The following is a 25,875-nucleotide window of genomic DNA, read 5'->3' on the forward strand; positions in this document are numbered from 1 at the left end:
CATCTCCGCCGCGATGTTTTTTGCTTTTTTTTTTCCCCTTTGCATGTGTGCTGTGACAGCAGGGAAGGGGGGGTGGGGGTGGGGGGGGGGTCGAGCTTCCCTGCGCTCCTATTGTCAGCCGCTCCTGGGAGCGCGGGGAGAGCCGGTGTGCCCCGCGCCTCTCCCTCCATGTGCGCGGGGAGCGCGGGGCTTCCTCGGCGCCGCGCCCGCCCCTCCCGCCCGGGACCCGCCCGCCGCGCGGGGAGCGGGGCGCCCGCCAGCCCCGGCCCGGCCCGGCCCCGGCCCCGGCCCCTGCCCCCGGCCCGCGCCGCCGCCCGCCCGCCGCCGCCCGCATCATGCCGCCCCCCCGCCCGCACGCCACTCGCGCCCGGGGGCTGCCTCCTTTTCCGGCCCGCGGCGTGTGCGTGAGAGGGGCTTGAAGTTACCCCGGAGGCGGCGGAGGAGAGGCGCGGGTCCGGGGCGGCTGTTGGCGGCGGCGGGGCGCGGCGGGGCGCGGCGGGGCGCGGAGCCCACCCCCATCACCTGTTACCTCCGCTCCCCAGGTTGCCTGAAGTTCCCCGGCGGCGCCCGGCAGGACGGGGAGCGCCGCGGCTCCGGCTCGCAGGGACCCTACAGTGGCTGCTGCAGCATGGGCTGGCTCAGGGGGATTGCCTTGCTTTCCTTGGGAGTATTATTAGCAGGAAGAGTGAACTGCCAGCATGTGAAGAATAACGTGCCAAGACTCAAATTATCCTATAAAGGTAAGTCTGTTGTTCTCTCTTATTCTCAGATTCCCGCTCCTCCTTGCCCGGTCACCCTCCCCCCCCCAACCTCCCGCCCGCTCCTCACCTTCCTCCCGTCTTTCCCTTATCTCTGGAAGGGGAAACTGTTGTATGGAGAAATTTCTGAGAAAACACTTAAAAAAAACACTCCGTGCTCCTGTACCCCGCAGTTTGAGCACAAAGAGTTAGTTGCGTTTGCAGACAGGGACTGGGGATCGTGCTGATCCACGAAGAGTGTTTTCTGCCTTCTGCTATTCCATCGGACTTTACTCTTTAAAACGATGAGCCTGGCCGCTCCGCTCATCCCTCGTTCTGGGCACGGAGTGCAGCCCCGGTACAGATCTCTTTCAGACAGCGTGGAATAGATGAAGCTTTATATTTCCCCTTTTTAGGCATGAAATGGTTAATTTTCAAGTCATGAATATTCAGTCTGTAAAAATCTGACAATCAGATGCCTAACATAAGCAGTAGATGGTGGGTTTGCCAAGAAACTATAAACTGAAAGGAGCAGATCAGTCCAGAACAGGGGGAAAGGACTGTTATGCACTGGAAAGCACTGCCTGTGGATGTTGAGTGCAGCGCGATTTATTTGATCTGAGGTTGTGTTTGGTGTAGTCTGATGCGTTTCATTAAAGATCACAGAGAAGGTGTAACTGAAGAAAGAGCTCTGAGATTACGTTTATGTGGAAATTGTGTAATACCACTCATGCTGCAATTGTCAGTAATTAACTTTTGTACCATATTGCTAGCATTAAGAGAGGGCTCTGAAGTAGGCAGATTCTTTTCTTCACCAGAGTAGTTCCTCTGTAAGTACATTTTCAGGAGAATGCACAAAATCCGAAGAATATGTAACTGGGAAAGAAGACTGAGATGTAGGGGCTGTAGAGCATTGTTATTAAAAGGGTGTGTGTGTGTGTGTGTGTGTGTGCATTTTTCTCAGTAAAGCTGCTTTCTCATAATTCTCAGATTATTGGAGGTTGGGAGAAGGAGCAGCAGCTCTGATTCTGAGGGAAGGGAGGAAAAGTATCACACTACAGTGGAAAAGAGAACATGTGTGTGCACGCCTGGTCAGAGATGTCAATCCCAGTTTACAGTATAGTGGCAATACATCTCTTGCCAGTAGAAACACATTTCCTTTTTTTTTTTTTCTTTTCATTTTTTTTGCATGCTGCAAATGAGAGGGGGAAAGTCCTCTCTGGTAAGAGGCAGATGTCATTTTAATGCTCCAGTTAAAAAAAGAAAAAAGCAAAAAAGAGAAAAAGAAAAAAAGATATTAACACCTGCAAAACTTGGATGCATTGTATGCAGTAAATACATGTGCAGAATTTTATTAAAGAATACTCATATGCATATTTGTGTGTGTTTAAACATGAAAGGATTTATGTGAAAAGAAGAGTTAAAGGGGTTCAGAATGTGTTTGTTTAGTTTTCATGAGAGAAGCCATTTCTATTTGACACAAAATTGAATATTATGAATAATGTAGACTGAAGAAAGCTTCTACCATAACTACGTGTCCAACAAAAATCATTAAAAACCTCTTAATTGATTCCAAACTTTCACAATCATGCCTAAACGAAGATTAGTCCATGGAAGCATTAATCCTATAAAAATATCCTGTAAAGGGGTTTAATGGCTAATTAATTATTGTTTATTATTTTTCACCCTTTTAAAGTTTATTGATGGATCAGGTCTGCTCCCCCCACTTGCACAGGCTGATCTTAGAAACCAAAGGATGGCCTAATCTGGTTGGCAGTGGTTTTTATTCCGATGCTACTGTATCCATATGCACTTTAGCAACATTTTGCTACTCCATTGATTGGTTGCTTTCCAGTTTGAGCCTTGCTGGGCAAAAAGGTCTAATTCTCATTTTGTGAGTATATCAGACACTAAATTTTGATACAAAGCCAGTCCTATATGCACACAACAGGAAACAGAAAGAAGCATTGACACTGTTTTTGTAACTGCTGGGTCGCTGTAAAAAGATAATGAGTTCAAATGCTAAGCAACCCTGCTTCCTCCCTAGCAAAGAAAGTAAACACATGTTTAATTCAAAGCAAGTTAAAGTTAAGTCTGAAGACTTACAGGAATTCTCACTCTGGCCTTTGATTCATATGTGTACTTAATCACATATTTGACTTAAAACATGTGTAACCCTAAAAATCAAATGAGACCACTCACATGCTTAACGTTAAGTACCAGTGTAAATGCTTGGCCAGGTCAAGAGGAGCGTGTTGCATGTGCTGCTGCATCGATCCCTCAGAATAGGGATATCATTATTAGCCAGGGGAAACTAAGCCTTATCAGCTGGTGCTTTTCAAGACAAATTTTCCTTCCAGCCTAGTGCACAGATAAATGTTAACACTTTGGCTAGGAACAGCTTGGAGAGCTGTAGGTATTGAAAATATGTCTTTCAGGCACTCGCTGAATACCTTACATGCTAATATGCATCTCAGGTTATACTTCACTGTTGGGTGGTGCTACATGATTTATCTCTATCCAAACTCCTTGCCATTAGGATAAGAAACTCCCCAGTCACTGATCAGTTCTGCCTCTCTTTAAAGAACTGTGGTTGAGTAAAATAAGACTTATGATATTAAAAAGAATAGGTGGGGTGTAAAGTACAAGCCAACTGACTTCTCTTTTCAGTGGCTGTCATTGTTCTTTAACATGCATGCTTGTTTTTTTTATTATTATTATCTAAACAAATACCTTGGAGCTAATTGTTGGTGCTTTACTTCAGAAGAAAAGCAAGGATGCATTTTAACGTCTTGTTTTTCTCGACTGCTGGATGTCAAACATGGTTAAAAAGCTCAGGCATTTGCTTTAAAAGTTAGTGAAATGAGTCATGAAGGGTTAAAGCCCTGCCAACCCTGATTTCCTATGGTCACTTGTTTTCAAAGGTCCAGCATTAGCTCTGCCATTTCCCAGGTTGCTGGACAGAAGTTTTGGTGAACTCCCATTTTTGCTTCCTCTTAACTTCTTGTCACTCAGTCTTGTAGCAGATTTAGAAGCATCCTACAGGGCACACTGCAGATAGGAAGGGGAAGGGAAGGTGTGTAAATGCATATATTAAGGCCATGTCTGCGGCCTGAAAAGGTTCTTTCTGTTTATTGTAAAACAGAACTCTGGTTATTTAGCTTACATCACCTTGATTTTGAGATGTATTAAAGGAAGGAAATTTGAGGAGAGCATTGGGGAAATCCTTGTTCAGCTCAGGTCTGTGGAGAAACTGAACTCCTGTTCAGTAGCTCCAAGCATTTTCCTCTCAGTGCATGGATTGGGAAGGTTTTACAAGGATGATATCTATCTCCTTATTTCACTCAAAGAGAATTAATATGATTAAGGGCCTGATCCAAAGCTCACTGAAGTTGGTAAGTTCTAGATCATAGCCAAACAGCTACAAAACTGAAAGCTCAGCTGAGCCCCTCAACTTCAGAGTTCCTCTATATGTGTCCTTCAAAGATTTTGTGTCTTTATTATAGAGTTAACAAGAAGCGCTATTGTTGACAGGCCAAATGTAATGGAATCTTTCCTTAAAAATGTGATGGCTTTTTGTTGTTGTTTTTTTAATTGAACGGGCTTGACTCTCAACACGGCTGTAAGTCTCTATGCTGTGTCACCAGGTCACAGATTGTGTTCGGGAAACTTCTATTGAACAGAGAGTTATCAGAAAGATGGTGACCAAGCTGAGTGTGCAAAGTTTAAAACAATAAATACAGCCTTAACTCCAGATGGATTTTTTTGCATCGTTCATTGTTTCTTATTTTCTTTTGCTGTCCTCTGCATGGGGGGAGGCAATGTCACAAGCAGAGACAGAACCATTGACAGTAACACTTAAATATAAAAATATAAGTCCCAAAAAAGAGTTTCCATTAACAGTTCCCTGACTTATAGATTTTTCCTAAAGCAGCCCCAGTTTCTCTACGAGTAAAACTTGTGAACCCAACTTTCTCAAATCCATCTGTTGCATCCTATTTTTCTGCTGAAAATTACTAAATGCTGTAAGTATGTTTTGTAAGAGTACATGTGTGGTTCTTCTTTGTTATTGTTGCTCAATTGGATACATATTACTTGAGAACAAATAAGTGGAAAAGCATTGCACACAGATTTAGCTCTATTAGTCCCTGGCTCAATTTCAAGTCATATTAAAAATAAGTGTTTTGTTTAAAATTGGAGTGATAGTAAGAACTGCTCCGTCCTTGACATGCAGTTGATTTACATCTTTATGTGATGGATTTTTATATGGATGAAATCCTGGCCACAGCGAGAGAAATGGCAAAGCTTCTGTCCGATTCAATCAGTGCAGCACATTGTGATGAGGGAGGAATGACACTGCTCTGAATTACCTGTATGTATGCTAGGGTAAATGTGATATTCAGTTTAGGTTACTGACCTAGTTGGGTTGTAGCTGATGACCTGCTGGTAGGTTTGATTGTGGTTTTTCCTTTCAATCAAACTCAATTCAGTAACTCCATAAATATGGAGAAAGCAGGCCAGAGTGGGAGAAGGACAAGGGAGAGGAACCTCAGCCAGCACAGGCTTTCTTGAGCTGGGACCACTATTTAAGATTGTCTCAGATTTCAAAGTATCTCTTTAAAAAGCCTCATGCTTAAACTCAGAGATAAAAGCCCCTCTAACATGCTTGAAAAGGAGAAGAAGGGCAGCCTAGATTTGGGAAGAAGACTGGGAAGGAAGGCAAGTGGATAACGCCGTTAGGCTCATCACACTGCTCAGCTTCCACCACTCCTGCACAGGATTTCTGCATTGCCTGGCACTCTGTGTCCTTACCATTATCTCAGTGCAGGCTGGAAGCAATGAAGACATCAGATGCAGCCATAGATTTTGTCAGAATTTTTTTTTTCTTCTTTCCCCATAAATACTGAGTACTTAAGATAAACTCTGTGTGTTGCTCTACCTTGCCTTGCTTGAGTGGGGTCTTTACGAGACATGGGAACTGTTAGGAGAGACCATAGAACAACCCAAATGAATCTTGCCTGCCTCTGTCATGTCCCACATGCTGAATGTAGGGAAAAGCTGATAAAGAAAATGCCTGAGCTCAGATCTTGCCTATATAGGGAAATTTTCAGCTCACTAATTAGGGCCTGTAACACACAGAGTAATTGGAACAAGGAGGGTGAAAACCTAGCCCAACATTTCACTTTGCATTTCCAACTTTCCCATTTAATTCCAGTGGAAAAAGTGGTTTCTGAATTACAGAGCCCGCCTTTTCTGAGAAGCTGAAGTTCTTATAATTCTTTGTGCTGCAGGGATTGCAAATGACTGAATTGTTCATGGCAGGTGCTGTACTGACAGCAGTGGACAGTCTGCTTTTTAGCTGTGTACAAGGTGTGCAGCACTTACCCCTGCTTTTTATTACAGCAGCTTTAAAAATCTTCTAGCAATCAATTTAAGCATCTGTATTTTCACTGAGTTCAATGGATCTGCTGATACATAAAGTGTTTCTAAAAATCTGCTTCTGTGCTTGAAGTCTTTCTGATCAGGTCTGAAATACCTACCTATTTGTTTGCTTGCTTGCTTTTTTTTTTCTTTCTTTCTTTCTTTTGTATGTATTTATTCCATAAAACTTAGCAGAGCAATATTTAAAATAAGAAACCCAGTCTTTGCAGGTTGCTACAATGTAAATGGATTATTTATGATAATCTCTTCTGAATATGCATCTACATATACAGAAAGAACTTACATGGAGCTTCATCCAAGAAGAAACCACTAAATGATTTGTATTTTCAGTTCCTTCTTTTTGCTTAGAAGTGTGTTTCAGGCTTTATTTAATGCATGGCTGTAATCTGATCCTTTTAATATGATTTAGGTTTGACTAATCACTGGTTCAGTGTACAACCTTTAATGCCCACAACTGGTATTAAGGAGACATCATTTTATTTACTCCTGGGCCACAGGCATTTTGTCTTACACACACCCAGAAGATAGCAATGGAAGCACAGGTAATACAGAGTTGTTCCAATATTTTGAACGTTTTCTATATCAGTTGAAGCCTGGCTTGACCCTGAAGGAAAATCATATCTTTACCTGGGGTGCCTGAGTGATGGAGAGGAAAACAAATCCTTCTGAGTGGTGTCAATGGTTGTGACATTTTCCAGTTGTTTGAAAGCTAAAAAGGATAAGGCTGTCTTCAGGCTCCCACACGTTCATTTTTTTTTTAAGGAAATATGTGGGGTAGACCCCGTCAGTTCTATGTCAAAATTTTAAATGGAAGTTCTGTAGCTCATCCTGGTGCACTTGTTAATTAAGGTTACATGTGAAAGTTGCTGCTGGTGTTGTACTGGGGCTGGTGGGCGATTCAGCAAATTCCTTCCCTTGCAGGATTAAAGCTCCCTTCAGGAATGTCTGCAAGTTCACGGTCCTCCCACATAAAGCCTTCATATAGGTTAGCTGCTCTCTTGCAGTAACAGCTGTGGATGTTGAGAATAACTGCGGGGATCGTACATTTACTTGACTTTTCCTATTTTTTTCCAAGTGGGACAGTGCACAAGAGAAAGGGATGGCCACAGCTGTTTAGAGCATCAAAAATCTTAAGAGTGCTGTAGCCTTTCTCCTGCACAGTAGGAGTTCTCTGCGGTATCTTTCTCTCTCTTTTTGACTGACTATGTCAGTCACATTAAGCTCTTGTTACTGTCAATGGGTGGAGAGGGGAACCTCCAGAGAGCTAATCTTAGGCTAGGCGCACTGAATGAGACTTTAAGGGCGCACATCACTCTTCAGCGACTGGAAAGGAAATTAAGCTCCTTGTTCATTCATTTAGGTTTTTTTCTTACTCAGGAGGAGGATATCAAAAGAAGGTACCAGTTAAATGCTGTGGAAGAATTTAGGCTGTGTCTTGATCTCAAAACAGCCAAATTTGAGAATGTGTCTCTCTCCAAATGAGCATTTAAAGCTGTTAAAAAATCTAACTACCTACACCTACATATGCCCTCAGTTTCTGATCTGGAGGTCACCTGCGATTCGATGTAAATTTGCATCAAACCTTCAGTCACAGAGAGAAATATACAGTACTACTAAATTCTTCATTGTTCTTAAAACAATTCCCTAACTTACATTTCCCATGTCTCTCCTCCTTAATAAGCTTGTTCCAAATCCAATGACACATGCTGCAAGTGACTGTCTGGGGCTGCAGAGCTTTACTAATTTAATAGCTTAATCATTCAGAGCTTTCAATAAGCTGTCCCCTGACCAGTTCTACTACTTTCTGAAGGTTTTTAAACTTTAAATAAAAAAATTTTTAAGACCCAATTTTTTATAAGGTGGTTTGTACATAAATATGCAAATGTGCATGTACAATCTAAAGGGCAGGTGCCCAAACACTCAGTCTTCCCTTTTCAGTTGACCTATTTCATTACCGAGTGCAGGATGAAACCTAATTTAGGTTCATTTCTAAAAATTCTAAGTTTGACTTACACTTTTGGGGATTCTTTTCTCACCTTGGTGATTGCAAATTCTCCTTGAGCTGGACTCATCTACAGAAATCCGTGCAATGTGTGAGCATTACTTTGTGTCACATCTCATTTTAATCCTTTGCTGCTTGATAGCCAAACATGGCAAAGTCAAAAGTTTTTAACATTCTTCTAATGTTTTAAAATTGTTTGACACATGTTGGGCTGCTTGCTTATCTCTCCAGCTGAATGTTGCAGAAACATTAGAAGTGAGCAGTCAAATAAAATTCTCATCTCTTATAAATATTTTCGTGCAAAGTTGGATCTTGCAGGGAACAATTCGAGGAATGAAGTAGTTATTTGCTTTCAACTTGTGCAAGGAAGAAAAAGAAAATTCTCCTTTACTCTCCACTCTAATGAAGCAAAGCTCATGTTGGTTCTGACGGCCCCTCTTGGCTCCTTTTGAAATTCCAGCCTTGTGTGAGAAAAGGACACAAAAAAGCTCTGTGAGATAATTTAAAGGATTTAGAGCTGCCTTTCAAAGGGGAGGGGTTGGTGGCCTTTTCTAGAGGCAACAGAGGATAAATACAGCTCACAAGCATCCAAAAGAGCTGCAGAGAGTGCAGGATACAGCTTTCATCAGCAGCTGACACCGGAATAGCTATCCTTTGGTATACACAGATCTGACACCTGGCACGGAACATACTGAGGTCTCTTAAGATGAAGGAAAGATTCGAAGGTGTTAATGTTAGTTTTACTTCCTTTATGGATTTCCCAGTGCAACTTTACTACTTTTTACATAAACATGTAGTCTAAAATGGCTCTGACTCCTGGTAGAGCTCTTTTTCTCCAAACACAACAAAATTCATATCAGCAATGATGAGTGTTGGTCTGTCATACCTGTAGGTTAATCTGATCTCATCCCCATCATGCAAGTCAGTGTATACATCTCTGTTCTGCTAGCCCTATATGATAGGTATAACATTCTTTCAGTTAATGGGAAGGGCAGCAGAAATATCTTTTTGTGGATAACAGTAAGAAAATTTTATCTTCCAGATTACTTTCTCATCTTCTTCACTAATACAGCAAATGAACAGCTACATCAAGACTTCTTGTTTCAACTGCTTACGAAGAACAATATAAATGAATTTCTGAATTGCATAGTCCGGAAATCACTTTATTTTTAAATTGCTGCTCTTCCAAGATGTGTCAGAGACCATCAAGTGAGAGTAAGTGTAAATTCAGATGTACAGGAAGGCATGTTAACATTTTAAAAGAACCCTTGTTGTCACTTATCTGAAATGTTCTAAACATTAACAAGACAGTATTTGAAGGATGTCGGTTGTGCAGTTATCAGGATGGTAACCCTTCCCCGACATTGCTGTTCAAAATATGAATCCCCAGTCATACATACTGTAGTCATAATAACTGACCTCAAAGAATTGGGCAAGCAAGATTTCATCTCATGAGAAAAGATTTAGAAATTTATAAAATTTGAAAGAATATTCCATATAACTCTTAAAGGAATGTTTTGAAAGTGAAAATAAGAATGACTGTTGGACATTTTGGTTTTCTTTGCAGTCTGAAGTATAGAAAGCAAAATTTACATAAATTTATCATTCTAAACTTTTCAGATTTTCCCAGACCCTTTTTCCATCTGTGATGTTTTACTCCGTACAGGGAACAGTAGTCTACTGAGTATTTTACTTCCTTTTCTGACATCCCTTTTCAATTTTGCGTCTTTCATCATTCTTCTGACACCCATTGCAACTCTTTAGTGGACAACAGTCATGCAAATTAGGAAAGTTTTTTTAGCCTCACCCACAAGTGAAAGTTGGAGGTTAACAGAAACCCAACACCATGGCTGAAGGTACACAGGAAATCTGCACTGTAACAGGAATGAAAGAAAACACCATAAATGTGAAATCCTATTAATTCTTTGGCTCTTCTCTGTCAGCTTCTTCACCTCAAAGTGATATTAAGTAATCTCATGAGGAATTGCTCAAGGTCAGAGACTTGCTGTGCTTATTCAGCGCTGTATCCACTCTCAGAATAATCTCATTAATGTATATATTCAAAATTCAGCCAGAACTTAGTTTTGATCAACATACAAAGACCTTACGGGTATATTAAAGTCATTACAATATTATATTCACAAATCTGTTTGTTTGTAACATGAAACAAGTGCCTTTTATCCAGAAAGCCATACAAATTAATGCAATTTAGATATTCTAGATGGTTCTATGTAGGATAACTTTACAATATTTTTGCTTATCAGACAAAACTAAAAACCTTTAGACACTTCCCTTTCCACTCAGTCTGAACATAACAGAGGTGTCTAATACTCCTCTGCCCTTACATGCATATGTGCTTACCAAGAGATTCTGAACTCTAAACTTCTTTTTCTTTCCATACACAGTCCTTTTTCTCACTCTCCATGCCCCATGCTTTCCAGCCATCTCCAGGAGAAGTGCATCCCTTCTCTGTCACTGGGGAAATATTTGCTAATCAGCTCAGTCAGATATAATTGCCTGTCATTTGTGACTCGCTCATTGGAAAACTATAGCCTAACAGCCTTAGTTCAAATCTCATAATGAGGATTAACTGCTATAATAAATTCAGAAAGGGAATTATGCATCTCCATAAGATTCCTAAAATAAATAAGAGATTGCCTGTTCCCTCTGTCAGCCTGGCCTCTGCGAAGATAAAATTGGTTGTTTGTACATTCCACGTATCTTGTATGGGACATGTAAATTTTATCATTAGTGAACTAACACGAGGAATTTCTTTGCTTTGCTTTTATGCTTTCTCATGCCACTTACATGATGTCATGGTTGCTTTGAATAACGTTCTTCTTCTACAATACAATACCGATTTTCATGCTATTAATTAAGAAATACAGAAGAGACACATACATGGTTTTGGTGAGGCAAAATTCTGTAGTTTGACTTATCTATAATCTTATCAAAGCATATTGTTTGTGTTGGTTTGGTGATGCTAGAAAAGCTAAATCCAATTCTGGAGGCTGCCATTCAGATCATCAGAAAGCAACACAAAAGATTCAGTTTACTGAAGTAAAGAAACTTTTGCATTTGCCTTCTCATTATCAATTCTCATGTGTACTATTAATCTATATTAGAAATTTTAAGCTATTAGCAATTATCCTAATGTAAATCAAATATAACTTCATTAAATGATTGTGTCTGCAGTGGTGCAAGAGAGAAGGGAATTAGACCACTGATACTGCTAATTGCCATTGCTCCAAAGAGAATGAGGACAAGACTGAGCAACACACCTTCCATATTTTAACATGATTTGCATAGATGAGTCTATAAGCAACTTTTTAAAGGACATTTCTCGTAATTGCCATTCTCTTAAAACTGTTTTCTGTCAGTGTGTAGGAATATGACAAATGCTGAATTTTGTTTCACTGGAGGTTACTATGCATACAAACTATTTTACCTTATGCCAGACATATGGTAGTGATCAATGTATGTAAATTGTATGAGGAGAAGTGAAATATGACTTTTTAGGCTAGGAAGCATGTACTTGTTTCTGGTTATAAGACACTGGAACTTTAATTCTTATAACAAATTTTCTTTGAAAATAAAAGCTAGTGAGCAGGAAGAGTAGCAATAATTTTTGATAATCACCATGAAGGGACAATACTGTCCTGAGCAGACCAACTCAGTTAGACTCTTTGGACATCAGGATTTAGCAGAGAATTGCTTGCATGTGCCAGCCAAAAGATGAACCTGTGGTGTGCAGAGATGAAGAGATGAGCTGCTATGGGTCCACTTTTTAGTGAGTCCATACCATGGGCTCAGCAGCACAACTCAAGTTTTTCCAAACATAATGATTTAACAGAAAGGTATATTCTGTTCACTTTCATCCCTAGATATCATGTTCGTGCATCCATCATGCATCCATCATGAAATTCAACCTATTCTAAAAAATCAGGTTTTCTTGAGAGTTTGAGTTGTTTTGTTGGATACTGACTGATGGAGAAAAAAACCACATAGCTTAAATCAGTTCTGCCTTTCAAATACTTTTCAAAATTGCTCTCTCTCAGCCCATCCTTGAGAAACTGATTCTAATTTTGTGACGAAAATGCATTCACTTTGTACTCAAGTTTTTTTTTTTTTGTTCTCCTTTCTTTTTCTTCTTTTTTTTTTTTTCCTTTTTTTTTTTTTTCGATTTCATATTCAGTATTGCAGAGCAGGAAACTAATCTAGAGTCTGACAGGCCTTTATTCTAAGGTATTGTCATATTCTTCAATCTGAACTGAAAATGGACAGATCACTGGCTTTCATAAATGTGCTGAGAAGCTGTCAAAGCTCTTATTTGCATGTGAATGGTCAGCCGAGATATGAAGAGAGATATGTAAATAATTCTGCAGCTAGCTCCTGACAAAGATTGTTGCACTTCAAAGTGCTGTGAAAAGCAGTACCATAAAACTTTAACCTATTCACAGGTATGGAAACTCCCATGCCTTAAATAGATTTATTGTAATGATGACCATTTGGGGAAAGTGAATCTTACAAAGCAAGATCAAGTCTTCCACAACTATGCATTTTCTGCTTCTTTTAATATTAAAAAAAAAAAAAAAACAGCCTTTTCTTAAACCTCTTAAACCTTAAACCTCCTCTTCCTCCCCAAGGGGGGGGGGGGGGGGGGAGGTGGGTGGGAAAAAAAAAAGAATAAAGAATAGAAAGAAATAATAAAGAAAGAACAAGACCTGAGAGGTAAGCAGATATAGACCTTCACTGAAGAACCAGAGGAAGGAATGGAAGGAACGTAAAGGATATGAGTATAATTCTGAATCGTGTCTGTTAGTGCCTATTCCAAGAGACATTCAAAATAATTCATTATTTGAATCTGGTTTACAAACCACTCAGCGTTTCACTATTCTCCACTGTTGCACTTCAATATGTGTTTAACTGGGTAGGATAGGTAGATGGTTTAGTTTAATGCTAAACATATCCTTCAAAAGGTGCAGTTCTTCATGCATGCAGTGGAGCAAAATAAATGAAAATAAGACAGTAGAACAAGGAACATGGAGTAAAGTAAAAATCTTAATAGGCTCTGTGCCAGACAGTTTTCTATATGTTTTATTGTACTTTGTGTCTGCATAGAATTGGCATGTGTATATATGGAGAGAGAAAGATTTACTAAGCCTTTCATGCCTGAAACAGCTCCAAAAAGTGTGATTAGGCAGGCACAAAGGGTTCCAAAGTAAAGTTCACCTCAGAAAGTGCTGTGAATTATGTACCTACCTGTTAATCATGAGATAACGTGGGACTGTTGCTGTAGTTTACCGAGCAATAATCATTTTCCTTGATATTATTTTGTAGTTTCCATCTACTTACCTCAAAATACCATGATGTGTTTCATTCCAGCTCCATAATTCAGTAAATAGTTCGTGTCACCCCTGTAATCATTTATAGCACACATTTTCTTTCTCAAAAAGATTCTGTGCACTAATTTGATCTGGTTAAATTATGCTGAAAAGGATTCACAGAAACAAAGTTAAATGCAATTTCATTCACTGAATTTAGAAAGGGCAATTGTTCAAAGGCTCTGGGATTTGCTAAATCACACTAATATTCCTGTAACAAAATGTGATTTGTCTGAGTATTTATGAGAAGATTAAAAATGAAAATAAAAGAACTGATGTTACAAACTCCTACTCACAAGAGTAGTGCAACTGATTTTAATTTCACTTCACTCTGGCGTGAAGTGCCCTTTTGGGAGGCTCTGTACGTTCTTCTTCACATGCGGAATAATAATCCATAAAAAAACAAGCAATTATTTGGAACACTTGAAACTGTTGTGCTTTGCCCAGTTAATGGGAAGAAATGAGGCAAATGCTATTCAAAATGTTGTTCTGTTTCCAAATTAAATAGTTTTTATCCAGTAACAGTCTTTCTTGATTCTACTTATGCCATAAGATCCACACTGCTCTAAAATACCACAAGAAGAGCATTCTTTGCCTTGTTGTGTTTTGGAGCATCCTCATGTCGAGCGGGACACAAAAATGTCAAGTGAAGTCTCCACAGCAACTCTGGCTCAGCCTGGTGGATCTTTGAGTCATTTTTAGGATATGTATAAATGTCAATTAATTTTTTTTTTTTTTTAAATGTCAAAGCAAGTTTAAACTGAGTTTGTGAGCAGTGAAGTACATTGTGTCTTACTTTATCTCAGTTTTCCCTTCTAAAGGCCTTTCATTTCAAATATTCTATGTAGAATTCTGTGTACATAACATAGAGCACAAATTAGACACAAGTCAACCTTGAAGCTGTTCCACTGATTTTAGCACAGTAACTTTAGATAAGTAATACTTAAGTCTTGCAATAGATTTTCCATAATGAAATCGTTCTGTTTCAGTAACCATTTTCCATATCTTTCTGAAGAGGTCACAGTCTTGTGGAAACTTTTGTCTGTTACTGGAGCATTGCTTACTCACTATAGCTATAGCTTGAGGCACTTTGAGTGAAAGTTGCTTCTGCCTGCTTCTCACATGAGCTCATATGAAAGGACCCAAGAGCTCTTCTCCGCAGTGGAAGACTCCAGAGCTGCTTTCCTGCCACTCTAAATAGCTGCTAACACTAGCAGATGGGTGAGGAATCCCTGCTCCTTTTCAAACATCAGTCTGACAAAGTGGGCCTGCCAGCACAGGCCATGTGCTCCCTCACTCCAGACGTATTTTCAGAGGTCCCTTGGAACACTTTTCAAAAGAGCAAGAGCAATATCAACTCTTAGATTTAGCAGATGTATTTTACAGTGAGGGTGATGAGGCACTGGAACAGGTTGCCCGGAGACATGGTGGATGCCTTGTCCTGGAGATTTTCAAGGCGAGGCTGAATCGGGCCCTGGGCAACCTGATCTAGCTGTGCATGTCCCTGTTCATTGCAGGGGAATTGAACTAAATGACCTTTAAAGGCCCTTTCCAACTCTAAGGATCCAATGATTCTATGATTCTATTCATTTACGGAGACATTTCTATTACCCAAAAAATTATTGTGGCCTATGTGATCACATCTTAAGAAAATGCAGAAAGTCTCAAATGCAGTAGAGGGTGGTGGAGCAGTAACATTTTTCATGTTTTGTAATAGATATACATTTAAAGAAGGAAATAAAAATAATGCTTTCTATTCAAAATAGGAGTGGAAACAATTTGTGGCATAAAATCCAATAAGAAAAACATTTACTTTACTGATCTCTGGTGAAGGTGGCTATGAAGCCTTTCACTAGGCTGGAATGGCACATCAATTTCATTAGGGTTGTTACTTAAACTGCATCAACAATCAGTACAACCCACAGAGATTTCCCTAGTTAACAGGTATGTGCTGCTGTGGAACAGCGGCGTCCTAACACTTCAGTAGTGCTAGCTGATATTAGAAGGTAGAAAATGCATTATATAGTAATATATACACAAAAGATTTGTATCTGTCAAGGGGATCACTTACTGTAAGAAAGTCTATGATCCTGTTCACTTGATAAATAGAGGATGTGCAGGCATCAGACGTGTGTAACATTGCCAGCCAGCAGCAGGGTATGTGGAATATACATGCAACATGAAATACTCCTTCACTTGCCTTGCTGTACTGAAATCAGAATTTTTTTCCCACCCAACTGTTTGTTCTGATGGGGTATGGGGCATATCTGAGTTCAGTCTATCCCTCTGCTGAACTAAGGGAACAAACTTTCTAAAGTCTGTGAATTCTGAGTGTGTCTTTAGGTGCATGTATGCATTTACCTACATAACATACACAAACATAAAGATATTTACATAACCATGCTTGGCCAGATTCATAAATAATGCAAAATTACACCACACCCTGCTGTAAGTTATTTTTAGTACTTCCTCAATGTAAATGTCTAATTCAACATTAAGTTTCAAAATAATGAATGATGTGTTTTATGTTTCACTGCATATAAACATTTTCATTGCATAGTAGATGATTTAAGTGTGAAAGGTCTTGCATTCCTAAAGCTGCTACAGAATGTGGGTGGGAGGTGGATCTTTTCCCCTTTGCTCATACCAGGAAACAAAGAGTATTAGTATTTGTCATGAATTTTCATCAAGACAGTGTTAACATTACTGGAAGATACACGTGTACGCTGTGGAGAGTGACAGCTGGATTACAGTAAAAATATCAGGTGCTCTGAAAACCAGGACATTGGCTTTAGTATTTATAAAGGGTGTTAGCAGTGCTGGTATTGAAGATACCTGATCATGAGCCTTCTACAGCCATCAGTGAGGCCACATATAAAGGAGATCAATTGTCACTTAAAAAAAAAAAAATTCTTCAGGTGTAACTTGAGAGCTATTAGGAACTATGTCTTCTCTCATCTTCTTTCTTTAATCATCCATAGCTGGTCATCAGTAGTCACTGCATGGTACTGGTTTTTGGTCTGGCTGGATATTGCTGTTCTAATGTTCCACCTCCAAGACCAGCCTGGAAATTTCTCCACCAGTGTCAAGATTTATATACAGTTCTGTCTCCAGGAATAAGATGATCCCCAGATATACCTGCTAAGGAACAGCAAAACTCAGCCAGTAAGAAATGAAATGAACATAAAGAAAGATTATTTCTTTTCTTGCAGTCTCCCTGTGTTTTAAACTGGAAGCAGAGTGGAATTCTATCCTTACATGCATTAAAAAAAAAAAAAAAACAGAGCTGTTTCTAACAAAAACATTACTCATGCTAGTATCATAGCCTTAACTTTACATTTATTGGCATAAAGGCTAACTTATAAAGCTATGTGGATGTTTGCCATATGCAAATCCATCCATCCATAAATCAGTGTACAGACTGGAGACTGCACAGCTGAAGCGACTGTAATGGTAAATGAAACCTTTCACCACCAGGTCAAATGCAGTTCAGCATATGTAGTAAATGAAAAGCACTATCATACAGGAATTGATTTGTGGTGTGTGTGAAATGAGTGAGTGACCAGTTCATGCTGCTTCATTCACCACTACAACTGGCACTCCAGGTTTGAACTGGCACGTAAGAGCTGAGCTGCAACAGCAAAGTGCTGAAGCAACCTGGCTGATGGTTGCTCTCTCTAAGTCATGCATAAACAGAGAATTTGCCTTGTGGGACTGTCTGGTAGTGTATTACAAAGATTAAGCAGGCGTTTTCCATCAAAATGAATTGTCAATGAAAAAGGAAGTTTCCATTTAATCAAAATTTTCCACCAGTTCTATCCAAATGAAAACATACTTTGGATCATTGCACTGCTCTACGGCACATGATTTTGCACTCATCTGACACTAAACTGTGTGTGAACAGGGTTACAGCAAAGTTTATAAGAACTTCATGTGGTTTAGGTGTTCGCTTTCCCATCTTTTTTTGCACGAGACCAAAACTCCTGTTAAAATCTTTGACAGTACCTCAGAAAACAGCATAAGCATTATATGATGGCAGCACAGCTTAAGACATCAGCACAGCTTAAGACATACCGTCTAGCCTTGTATCCTGACCAACTGGTAAGAATCAACGATGAGTTGTTTATCTTTATATAGATTAGAATCAGAAGATGCCATACAAGATTCAGAAAAATTTCAAGATTTCTCAGTTTGAGGATATGACTTGGCCATATCTGGGCTGTTTTTTCCCTGCTAGAGCCTAAGAAAGTTAATCACCCAGACCAGAACAGACAGGTGAAATGATCAAAACAAAAAGCTGTACATTCCTGCATGTCATTTTTTTCTAGATTGTCACTCTGTGAAAAGTTCAGCTTTTTGACTGTTTGTCTTAATTTTAAAACAGCTGTTGGAATATTGTAATTTCCCTTGAGGCAAAAAAGTTCTTCAGCTGTACTTATTCCTGCTATGAAGCTATATAGTCCCAGAAAAGCAGTGCTTCATGAAGCTCCTGTGTGAGTTGTGAAGCTCCAAACCATCCTGACCATTACAGCTAAGTGTTAATGTCAAAACATAGTCCTCAGTATTCACTGCAACAAAAATAGCATTAAAAATGTATTTAATTTTTAGCAGCATTTAATACATGAATTAGAGAAAAAATATTGTTATTTGTTACAATATGTTGAACAGAACTATTATGTAAATAAGTTCTAAATTATTTGGTCTGTATATTTCATTATTCATTATCCTTCCTTCATAGAAAGCAGATGAGGTGCCTGCTATATTGGATAAAATAAGATTATACCACAGTTGAGAGCTATTGCTCAATTTTTTTAAGAATAAAGCATTTAAGATTTTGATAGGTTAAGATGTGCATTTGCCTTCACGCTTCAAGGACATTAATAACGTCAGGAAGACTGTGGCTAAAACAGATAGTCTTCAATTTCAGGTTCTAACACAAACTTTCTGTGAGACCTCAGATTATACTTCTGTGCCTTGGCTTCCAGTGTATTCTTACGCATTTGTTTTATTTTCCAGAGATAGTGAATATTTCTCAAAGGCAAGAACTATTTATGCATAATGGGATTCTGCCTGGGCTTTTCCGAAGAAGTGGTATAACTGATAAATAATACAAGTATTTAGTTCAAGGCTCAACCAAATGCCTAAGTACTGAAACAAAAAGCCTTACTCTTCTTTATTTTTACTCTAGTAAGAAAGCAGTAGAAAAGAGATTTATATATATATGAAAAGAAATGATGAGCAATTCCTTAACAGTATATGCAGATTGATTTCACACACTCAGGTTTAGTCATTCGAAAAGTACCTTCCTGACTGCCTCGCTTTTGCAGCTGATAAGTGAAATGGAATTTGGAAGACTGTTCATTTTAGACAGTTAAAAAAGGCATTGTTAGTTTAAAAAGTCACTTTTATAGCTTACCATTGTTCTAAAAGATTATTTTCATGATTATTTCCCATCATGCATTCAAAAGTTGAGAATTTCTGTTTTCCAAATTTCTCCTTTGCATCAAGCAATGCTCTGTATGTGAAGGCTGAAAAAATTTTCAAGTTTGCTACATTCATTCATTTCAGTATGAAAAGACAGTTTTGTTTCACAAAAATGCTGTCGAGGAGATGCAATTTCATTTTCATTCTGATTGATGCTGAAACGCTCTGTGCATTCTCTTGTTTCTTTCTTCCTTTCTTCTTTTCTTTCTTTTTTTCTCTCTCTCTACATATACATGTATATAATCTGTGGTTTCAGGTGCAGTTTATTATACTAGTCAGCTGGAATATTCTAGATTATCAGGGGACTTCCAGGTGTCATGCAAGAAGAATGACTGTTTTCCAAAACAAGCTGTGCAGTCCCCTAGGCTCTGGCATAGATGAATATATGAGCGTTATTAAGCACAGAAAACATTTCTGAAAAGTTAATCCCATGTTGTGTTTGAATGTTAAGGAAATCATGTACTCATTCTGAGGGGTTTAACCTTTCTTCAGAAGGTAAGTCTGGAACAAAAGTCCATATTTACAAAAGGTTTTCTTTGTTTTCCATAAGGAATACAATAAAAAAAAAAAAAAGAATTTCTCCTTTGCTAGAATTGCTGTTTCCTTGATGTAAGTACTCATTATCACTGTTGATTTACTCAAATACTGGTTATTACAGTAATAATAAGTGACAAGCTCTGTGTTATTTTGAAATAACACACATTATGGTTCACATCATGTCTTCAGAGACTCAAGTAATGTGTTATTTCATATTGACAAATGCTCCAAAGTGTTTGCTCTTATGAATAAAGATTTCTGCATGTAAATTGACTTTGAAGCGCACACTGTGCAACAGCATTTGGATGTTGGGCTTCACCACATTAATCCTTAACCTCTGTCACCTTCTGCTAGTATTACTACTTTCCATACTCTGGCACTTCTTCAAAGCTAACTGGAAGACACCAGTGGACTTGATTAGTCCATTAAACTAGTTGTTCCTGATTGTGAGATTCTGGATAAATTCTTATCCTTAGTATCACTTTATGAAGGTGTAATCTGAAGCCTATTAAATTAAATGTCTTCCAATTTATTTAAGTTGCATATAAATTAGGTTATAGTCTCTGGTTATAGATGATGTTACAACATTATTTCTCTTCTCAAGCTCAATCCCAACAGCTGGCATTACTTGGAGAGGCAGGGCAAAGTACAGTGTTATTTGCCTGAAATTTCTGACAAAATAATTTAAGTGGTATGTCAATGGCACTGAATCTTGCTATGCAAATTAGAAAGTGCTTTCACCTGCAGAACTGTTAAGGTTAAAGAACCAATTTTTTTTACAGGCACCTACCAGCTTAAAATATTTCTTACAGTCATTGATTTGGTCCTTTGAAATCATACTGTAAATATGTGTTACTGAAAATTAAGAATGCTAACAGAAAGTAACATAGGACCTGATGTTACGCAGGCTATTCTGGGCCTCAAGGGAGCTGCATTGTGTTCTGTTAGACTGCTCAGGTTCTGGAAAAGTCTTCTGGGATGGATAAATCCATGTCCAAGCATGCCCAATGGAGCCAATTCCATGAGGCTGACAGTGAATTTGCTCTCATAAAAGAAATATCTAAGACTGTTTTGCTGCAAAATCCAGGGGGAAAAAATGGAAAAATGAAAAAAAAAAAAGAATTTGAATTAAATCATCTGAACATCTTTTCCAGTTCCAGTGAATTTTACCTCCTACATAACATTTCCAATATAGAAAGTATTTCAAGAGGAAAATCTCACATGGATTAATGTTTATTGGTTGCCAAGGCAATAGTTTGGAGACCTCTCCAGCACAAAACAGACATCATAAGCAGAAGTAGGTTAGTATAAGGAGAAAATGTATAGACTATATGGAAGAAAATGTTCCAAGTGTTTGTTGGGGAAAAAAAGAAAAACCATTTTATTTTTCAGGAATAAAAATAAGTAGCTCTAGCAGCTGCCACTGAGATTGACAGCTGAGAAAAAAAAAAAAAAAAAAAAACACAATTGAAATTTAAAGAAATAAAATAAGTACTGGGAAATTCTGTATTTATTTCTGTTCAGAGAATGCCATCGTTAAACTTTTTGTAATCATAAGAGAGTACCAGTATATTGGGCTTTTCCAGACCAAACACAACTGTGGATCTAAACAGAAGAAAGCATTTAAAACAACATTCACTTTGAATTATTTCAAGCCTAACACCTATTTACAAGGGCATTTGTAACAGAAACAGGAGCAGAATTCTGTACAGATCTGTTCCAGTGTACAACTGCACCAGATTTTACTACAAGGGTTCCTCAGGAAGGCCTTTATATAAAGTTTCCTTACCACCATCATAGGCTGCCCGTATTATGGAGAGAATTACAATGTTCCTTTTAAGGCTGAACATTGCTCTGATTAATGTTGTTTTGTTTTCAGCCATCTTAACTCTGCAGATCTTTTTGCAGTTCTTCTACGCAAAACCAGGACTGAGTGATAATGAATTTTTAGATTCTTTGATAGGCTGATTTCAAATTATATGCAGTTTTATCTATACACTTTGATATTTCTAAAGCAGCTCTGAACTTTGTTTTTTCAAAGATAGCTAGTCAGCTAAAGAGTTGAGTGCCTTTGAAAATACTGTCTTTTAAGAGACAAGCTGAATCAAAACAATATTGCTCATTCATCCTTTAAAAGTTATGTGTTCTCATCTCTGGCTTTTGGTACACATTTTTTAATGACAATCATTGTTCATGGATCACTTTTAATCAGTTGTCAAAATAGTCTCTATACTTTCTAATGTATATATGCGCATTCATATTCTAATATATGTGTACAAATTAAGCTAAATATTAATAATACATTGTATTATGGGAAGAATATGTATATAGAAACAAATGGAAAGTAAAGAAGAAAAGAAAAATATTGAACCTTGAAATCCAAACTGTTTAGACTTGGAAACATATTACCTATTTTTTTCCTTATGTAGCAGTTTATTTTTCTTAGCATAGTGTTATTTAATGTCCTGAAGAACTAGACCATACTAGTTTCCTGGTATTTTTAACTGCACTGGATCAGAGGGCTACTCATTTCTATTGCCATGAAAACCATAGTTCATACTCTCAGCACATCCTGTTTTATTTACATTTCAAGTAAGAATTTTCTGCCTTGTTATCTTGATCATTTACCTGAGAGATTTTCAGGCACATGAGATCATCTTTCTGTCTTTATCAGAGATATCTCGTAAGATAGCAATACTCTCCAACATCTTCCATGAATGGTGTGCAGTACCTTAATGAGTAATGACAGCAAATAAAATTTGATATCTAACTGAGAGCTCAGATATGAGAAGCTTTATAATTTAAGGACTCAAGATTTTACAAAGATTATTCAGAACAGTTGTGTTTTAGTTATTTATGGAAGTGATCACCTACTTCTAAAGTTGTGATGTGCATCTGAACAGGTGTTGTTTTCTCCTTTTGCTGATGAATGTATTCAATACATACTCTTTTGAGTATGCATGGCTATTTCTATTTCTCTTACAGGTTTGTTTCATGGTTTTATTTCGTCAATTAGGAACCAGATTTCCAGTAGCATCAGGGGTAGAAAATGAGCTTAGAAGTTAGTTTGTCTTGCTTGGTAAGAAACATACAGAGGTATGTTACAACATTTAGTATAGGAATCTTACAAAATCATGTATGCCATAGCTCACAGTTCTCTATGACCCACAAAACTCCCAAGAAATATGTGTCTTCATGCCAGATACATTTGATGCATCCGCAAAAAGTGTCCGAAGATCAGCTCTTATCTTGCTGAGTCGATTAACATGTTTATGAACAGTTTGCTGCTGTATAGTATCGTATGCTTTGGCTATCTAAAACTGTTCAGGAATGAAATTCACTTGATGTAGAGATCAGCAATAGTGAAAATATTCCATCTTGAGACACAAACACTAGCCCATAGTTCTTGAAATTATTCTAGTCATGCAGACAATGTCTGTTGGTAAATTCTGATGCAGTAAATGTTGTCTAATGGCCAGGGGTAGTAATACCTGTCAAATAACATTGATCATTGCATCTCCTGTGAGGCATGAAGAAATACAGCAAGAAACAGAAAGTGTGACCTGGTGATCTGTAACAGGAGACCTAGGTCTAAAATAAAAACAATAATAATAATAATAAATCCACTCTTATCAATATGAATGAAGCTTATCTAACTGGATATTGGAATAAACAAATTAAGTACAATTGGATAGTGCAAATCTTGGAACCATGGCCCTGCGCTCTAAAAATTCCCAATAGAGTAAATAGCATTCAGTTATCTCTGTTCAAACATTTTTATATCCTTGTCATTTACATATGTTTTTCAAAAGCAAATGCAAAACTAATCTATAGGTTTAATAAAGTGATTTTTCCATAGAGTTTAAAGCAGCAAGCTTACTGAAATCCAGTGCAAGGTTTGTTAAGGGTTTTCAGGAAGAGGAGCCTGGTTCCCAATCATGATTAGAGCCTTCAAAACCAAATTAAACTTCTTCATGCTTCATCTGCTAAATGGTTACCAAATGGTCTTTGAACCATGCCTGGAGGGCTAGAGGGTGAAAAGTATTGATATTATAAATAATAAATGATAACCGTGGACAATAGAAGGAATTTGTCTTCACTAATTTAGGAGAAGATTATAATTCTGCTGAAGCAATTACTGATATTCTGTTTATCAAAAGTCGTGTGGTTTTGCACAATGTTAACTTACAGAAAAATGACAGTATTTTGAAGAAGCATCATTTTCATTACATGAAAAATAAATATCTCTACATTTCATATAGAGCCTGTGGCCCTATAAGGATGATTTGGTCACATTAAAAAAAAAAAAGAAGTGTTATTACTGAAGAGTCAAGCTGAGAATTCCTAAAGAGTTATGTATTTCTACTGAAACAAAGACAGTAGCAATCACACAAGTTTGGACATTGCAATTTTGCTTCTGAATATGTGTTACATTTAGCAGCCCCCACAGCAGTTCTTGATTGATCATTTATATGAATACATCTTACCTTTTTTTTTGTTTTGTTTTGTTTCTGTTTTCTTCTGTTTTCTGTATTGATTTTCAGCCGTAATAGTTTATAGTTCCTAAAATCTGAGGATATATGCACTAATTTTGGCTCATGTTTGATCCCAGTGAAAACATTACCTTTGAATCTTTTCTGCATTGCCTGGGATTTCTATTTTGAATTCATACTGGACTTGTATTGAATGTAAAACCTATAATAACTAGAAGATAAACCAAAACTTCAACAACAGGAACCTTTTATACTGACTGTGAATGTGTATTTAAAAGGATTTGTGTTCATCATTTTTATAATTCATTGTGATATTGTATTCCATCACTAGCAGCTTAATTTATTTCTTTCACCATCTGTTATTTTTTTTCTCTTCCATGCCAAAAAAATCAATAGTGCTCAATGAACAAAATGGAGCTATTCTATTATCCAACTAAACTGGTTTTAAGATGTTTTCATTCAAAATACTTTGGCCTATTTCTTACACTGGTTTTATTTAGCTAACCAGTCCTTTTATTTTCTAAACCCATAAAACAAGAGACAATAAATACTGTGTGTGAGCTGTCAGTGCCAGCACGTTAGTAGCCACTACTTTATGAGATGTATATCAAACTGGTTGGATTTTAATTATAGTCAATAGGTAGAGCCTAGTAATAAGTGTGGGCACCCTTGTGATAACTCTATCTAGCTCATTCCTCATACAGAACAGGTTGAGCCATTTTCACAAACACAGACCAGTAGTCAAAACAGTTTTCACTGTACACCATGTTAATCTAGTGATATAAAAAAAATGTCCTTGTGTGTTCCCTAAGCCAGCAAAATAACTGGCAAGTTTTGTGAGTTCCTAGATTGGCAGCTGTGCTCTCATTTACGATCTGCCCCTATGAAAAGTATATTTGAATCTTCAGACTACAGAGTTTTAGATCAGAACACCTTACTGAATACTGGAGCAAATGAAAACTATAATCACTAAAACAGAAACTCTTTAGGAAGACTAAAATACAGAAATGGCATGGCCCACAAATATTTGTTCATGAATTAGATGTTCATCCATCTGTGATAGGGTTTCATTAGACATATTGCAAGGATAAGATAGTAAATGAGAGTAATGTTACACTGGAACTTTGCAACTGTGACCACTTTTCTGACCTAAATAGGAATAAGTTGGACATGAGTGATTTAGCTATTGAAGTACCTTGTCCCAGAAACCACTGCAATATTTAATATGGGTTTAACCTTACAGTTTTAGGGCTAGACATTCCATAATTTTAATCTCTTGTTCTTTCTATGTAATATGAGGTCAATACATTTCAACTAGTGGTGTCACTGAGCCCATATTCTCACCTGGCTCTTTCTAAATCACTCTCAAGTAGTGGGGTGTATGATCAGTCAAAAACTATGGCAGCAAATTTCTCATGATTTCTAGCAGATTAGACCCATGATCTTTTGCATAAGAAATAAAGGACAATAAAAAGCATTTTGCTGTGAAAAACATAGCTAACTGTAGTGAATTCCTTTTTGTTTGCAGTTATAGCTTAATACAATTCTTTCTTTCTACTGAATTCTATTACTATAATGCCAGGAATTATGTTGGATTTCAGGTTCATATCCCAACTGTACGATTCAGGATATGCTTCAGACCTGTTTATTCAAATCATTTTATTCAGACTGTGGCTAAAATAAACAGAGAAGCAATTTAAAGAAACTTGACGCAGGTCTTTCTGAAAGCCTAGTAGACATAATGATTAATATTTCCAGGAAGGCTAATGATTAGACAAAATAATGGTATAGAGAAG

General features: G+C 37.8%; 1 protein-coding gene across 1 annotated transcript in view; it reads left to right on the top strand.

The window, feature by feature from the left end:
- Positions 1-453: 453 nt before the first annotated feature.
- SEMA3A (semaphorin 3A) overlaps positions 454-25,875 on the top strand; it is a 170,990-nt gene continuing 145,568 nt past the window's right edge. The window contains exon 1 of the mRNA XM_048934056.1: positions 454-740. Coding sequence (XP_048790013.1) covers positions 629-740 — 112 coding nt within the window. The 5' untranslated portion in view covers positions 454-628. The remainder of the gene's footprint in view (positions 741-25,875) is intronic.

This window comes from Lagopus muta, chromosome 1 (genome assembly GCF_023343835.1).
Source record: "Lagopus muta isolate bLagMut1 chromosome 1, bLagMut1 primary, whole genome shotgun sequence".
Lineage (NCBI taxonomy): Eukaryota > Metazoa > Chordata > Aves > Galliformes > Phasianidae > Lagopus > Lagopus muta.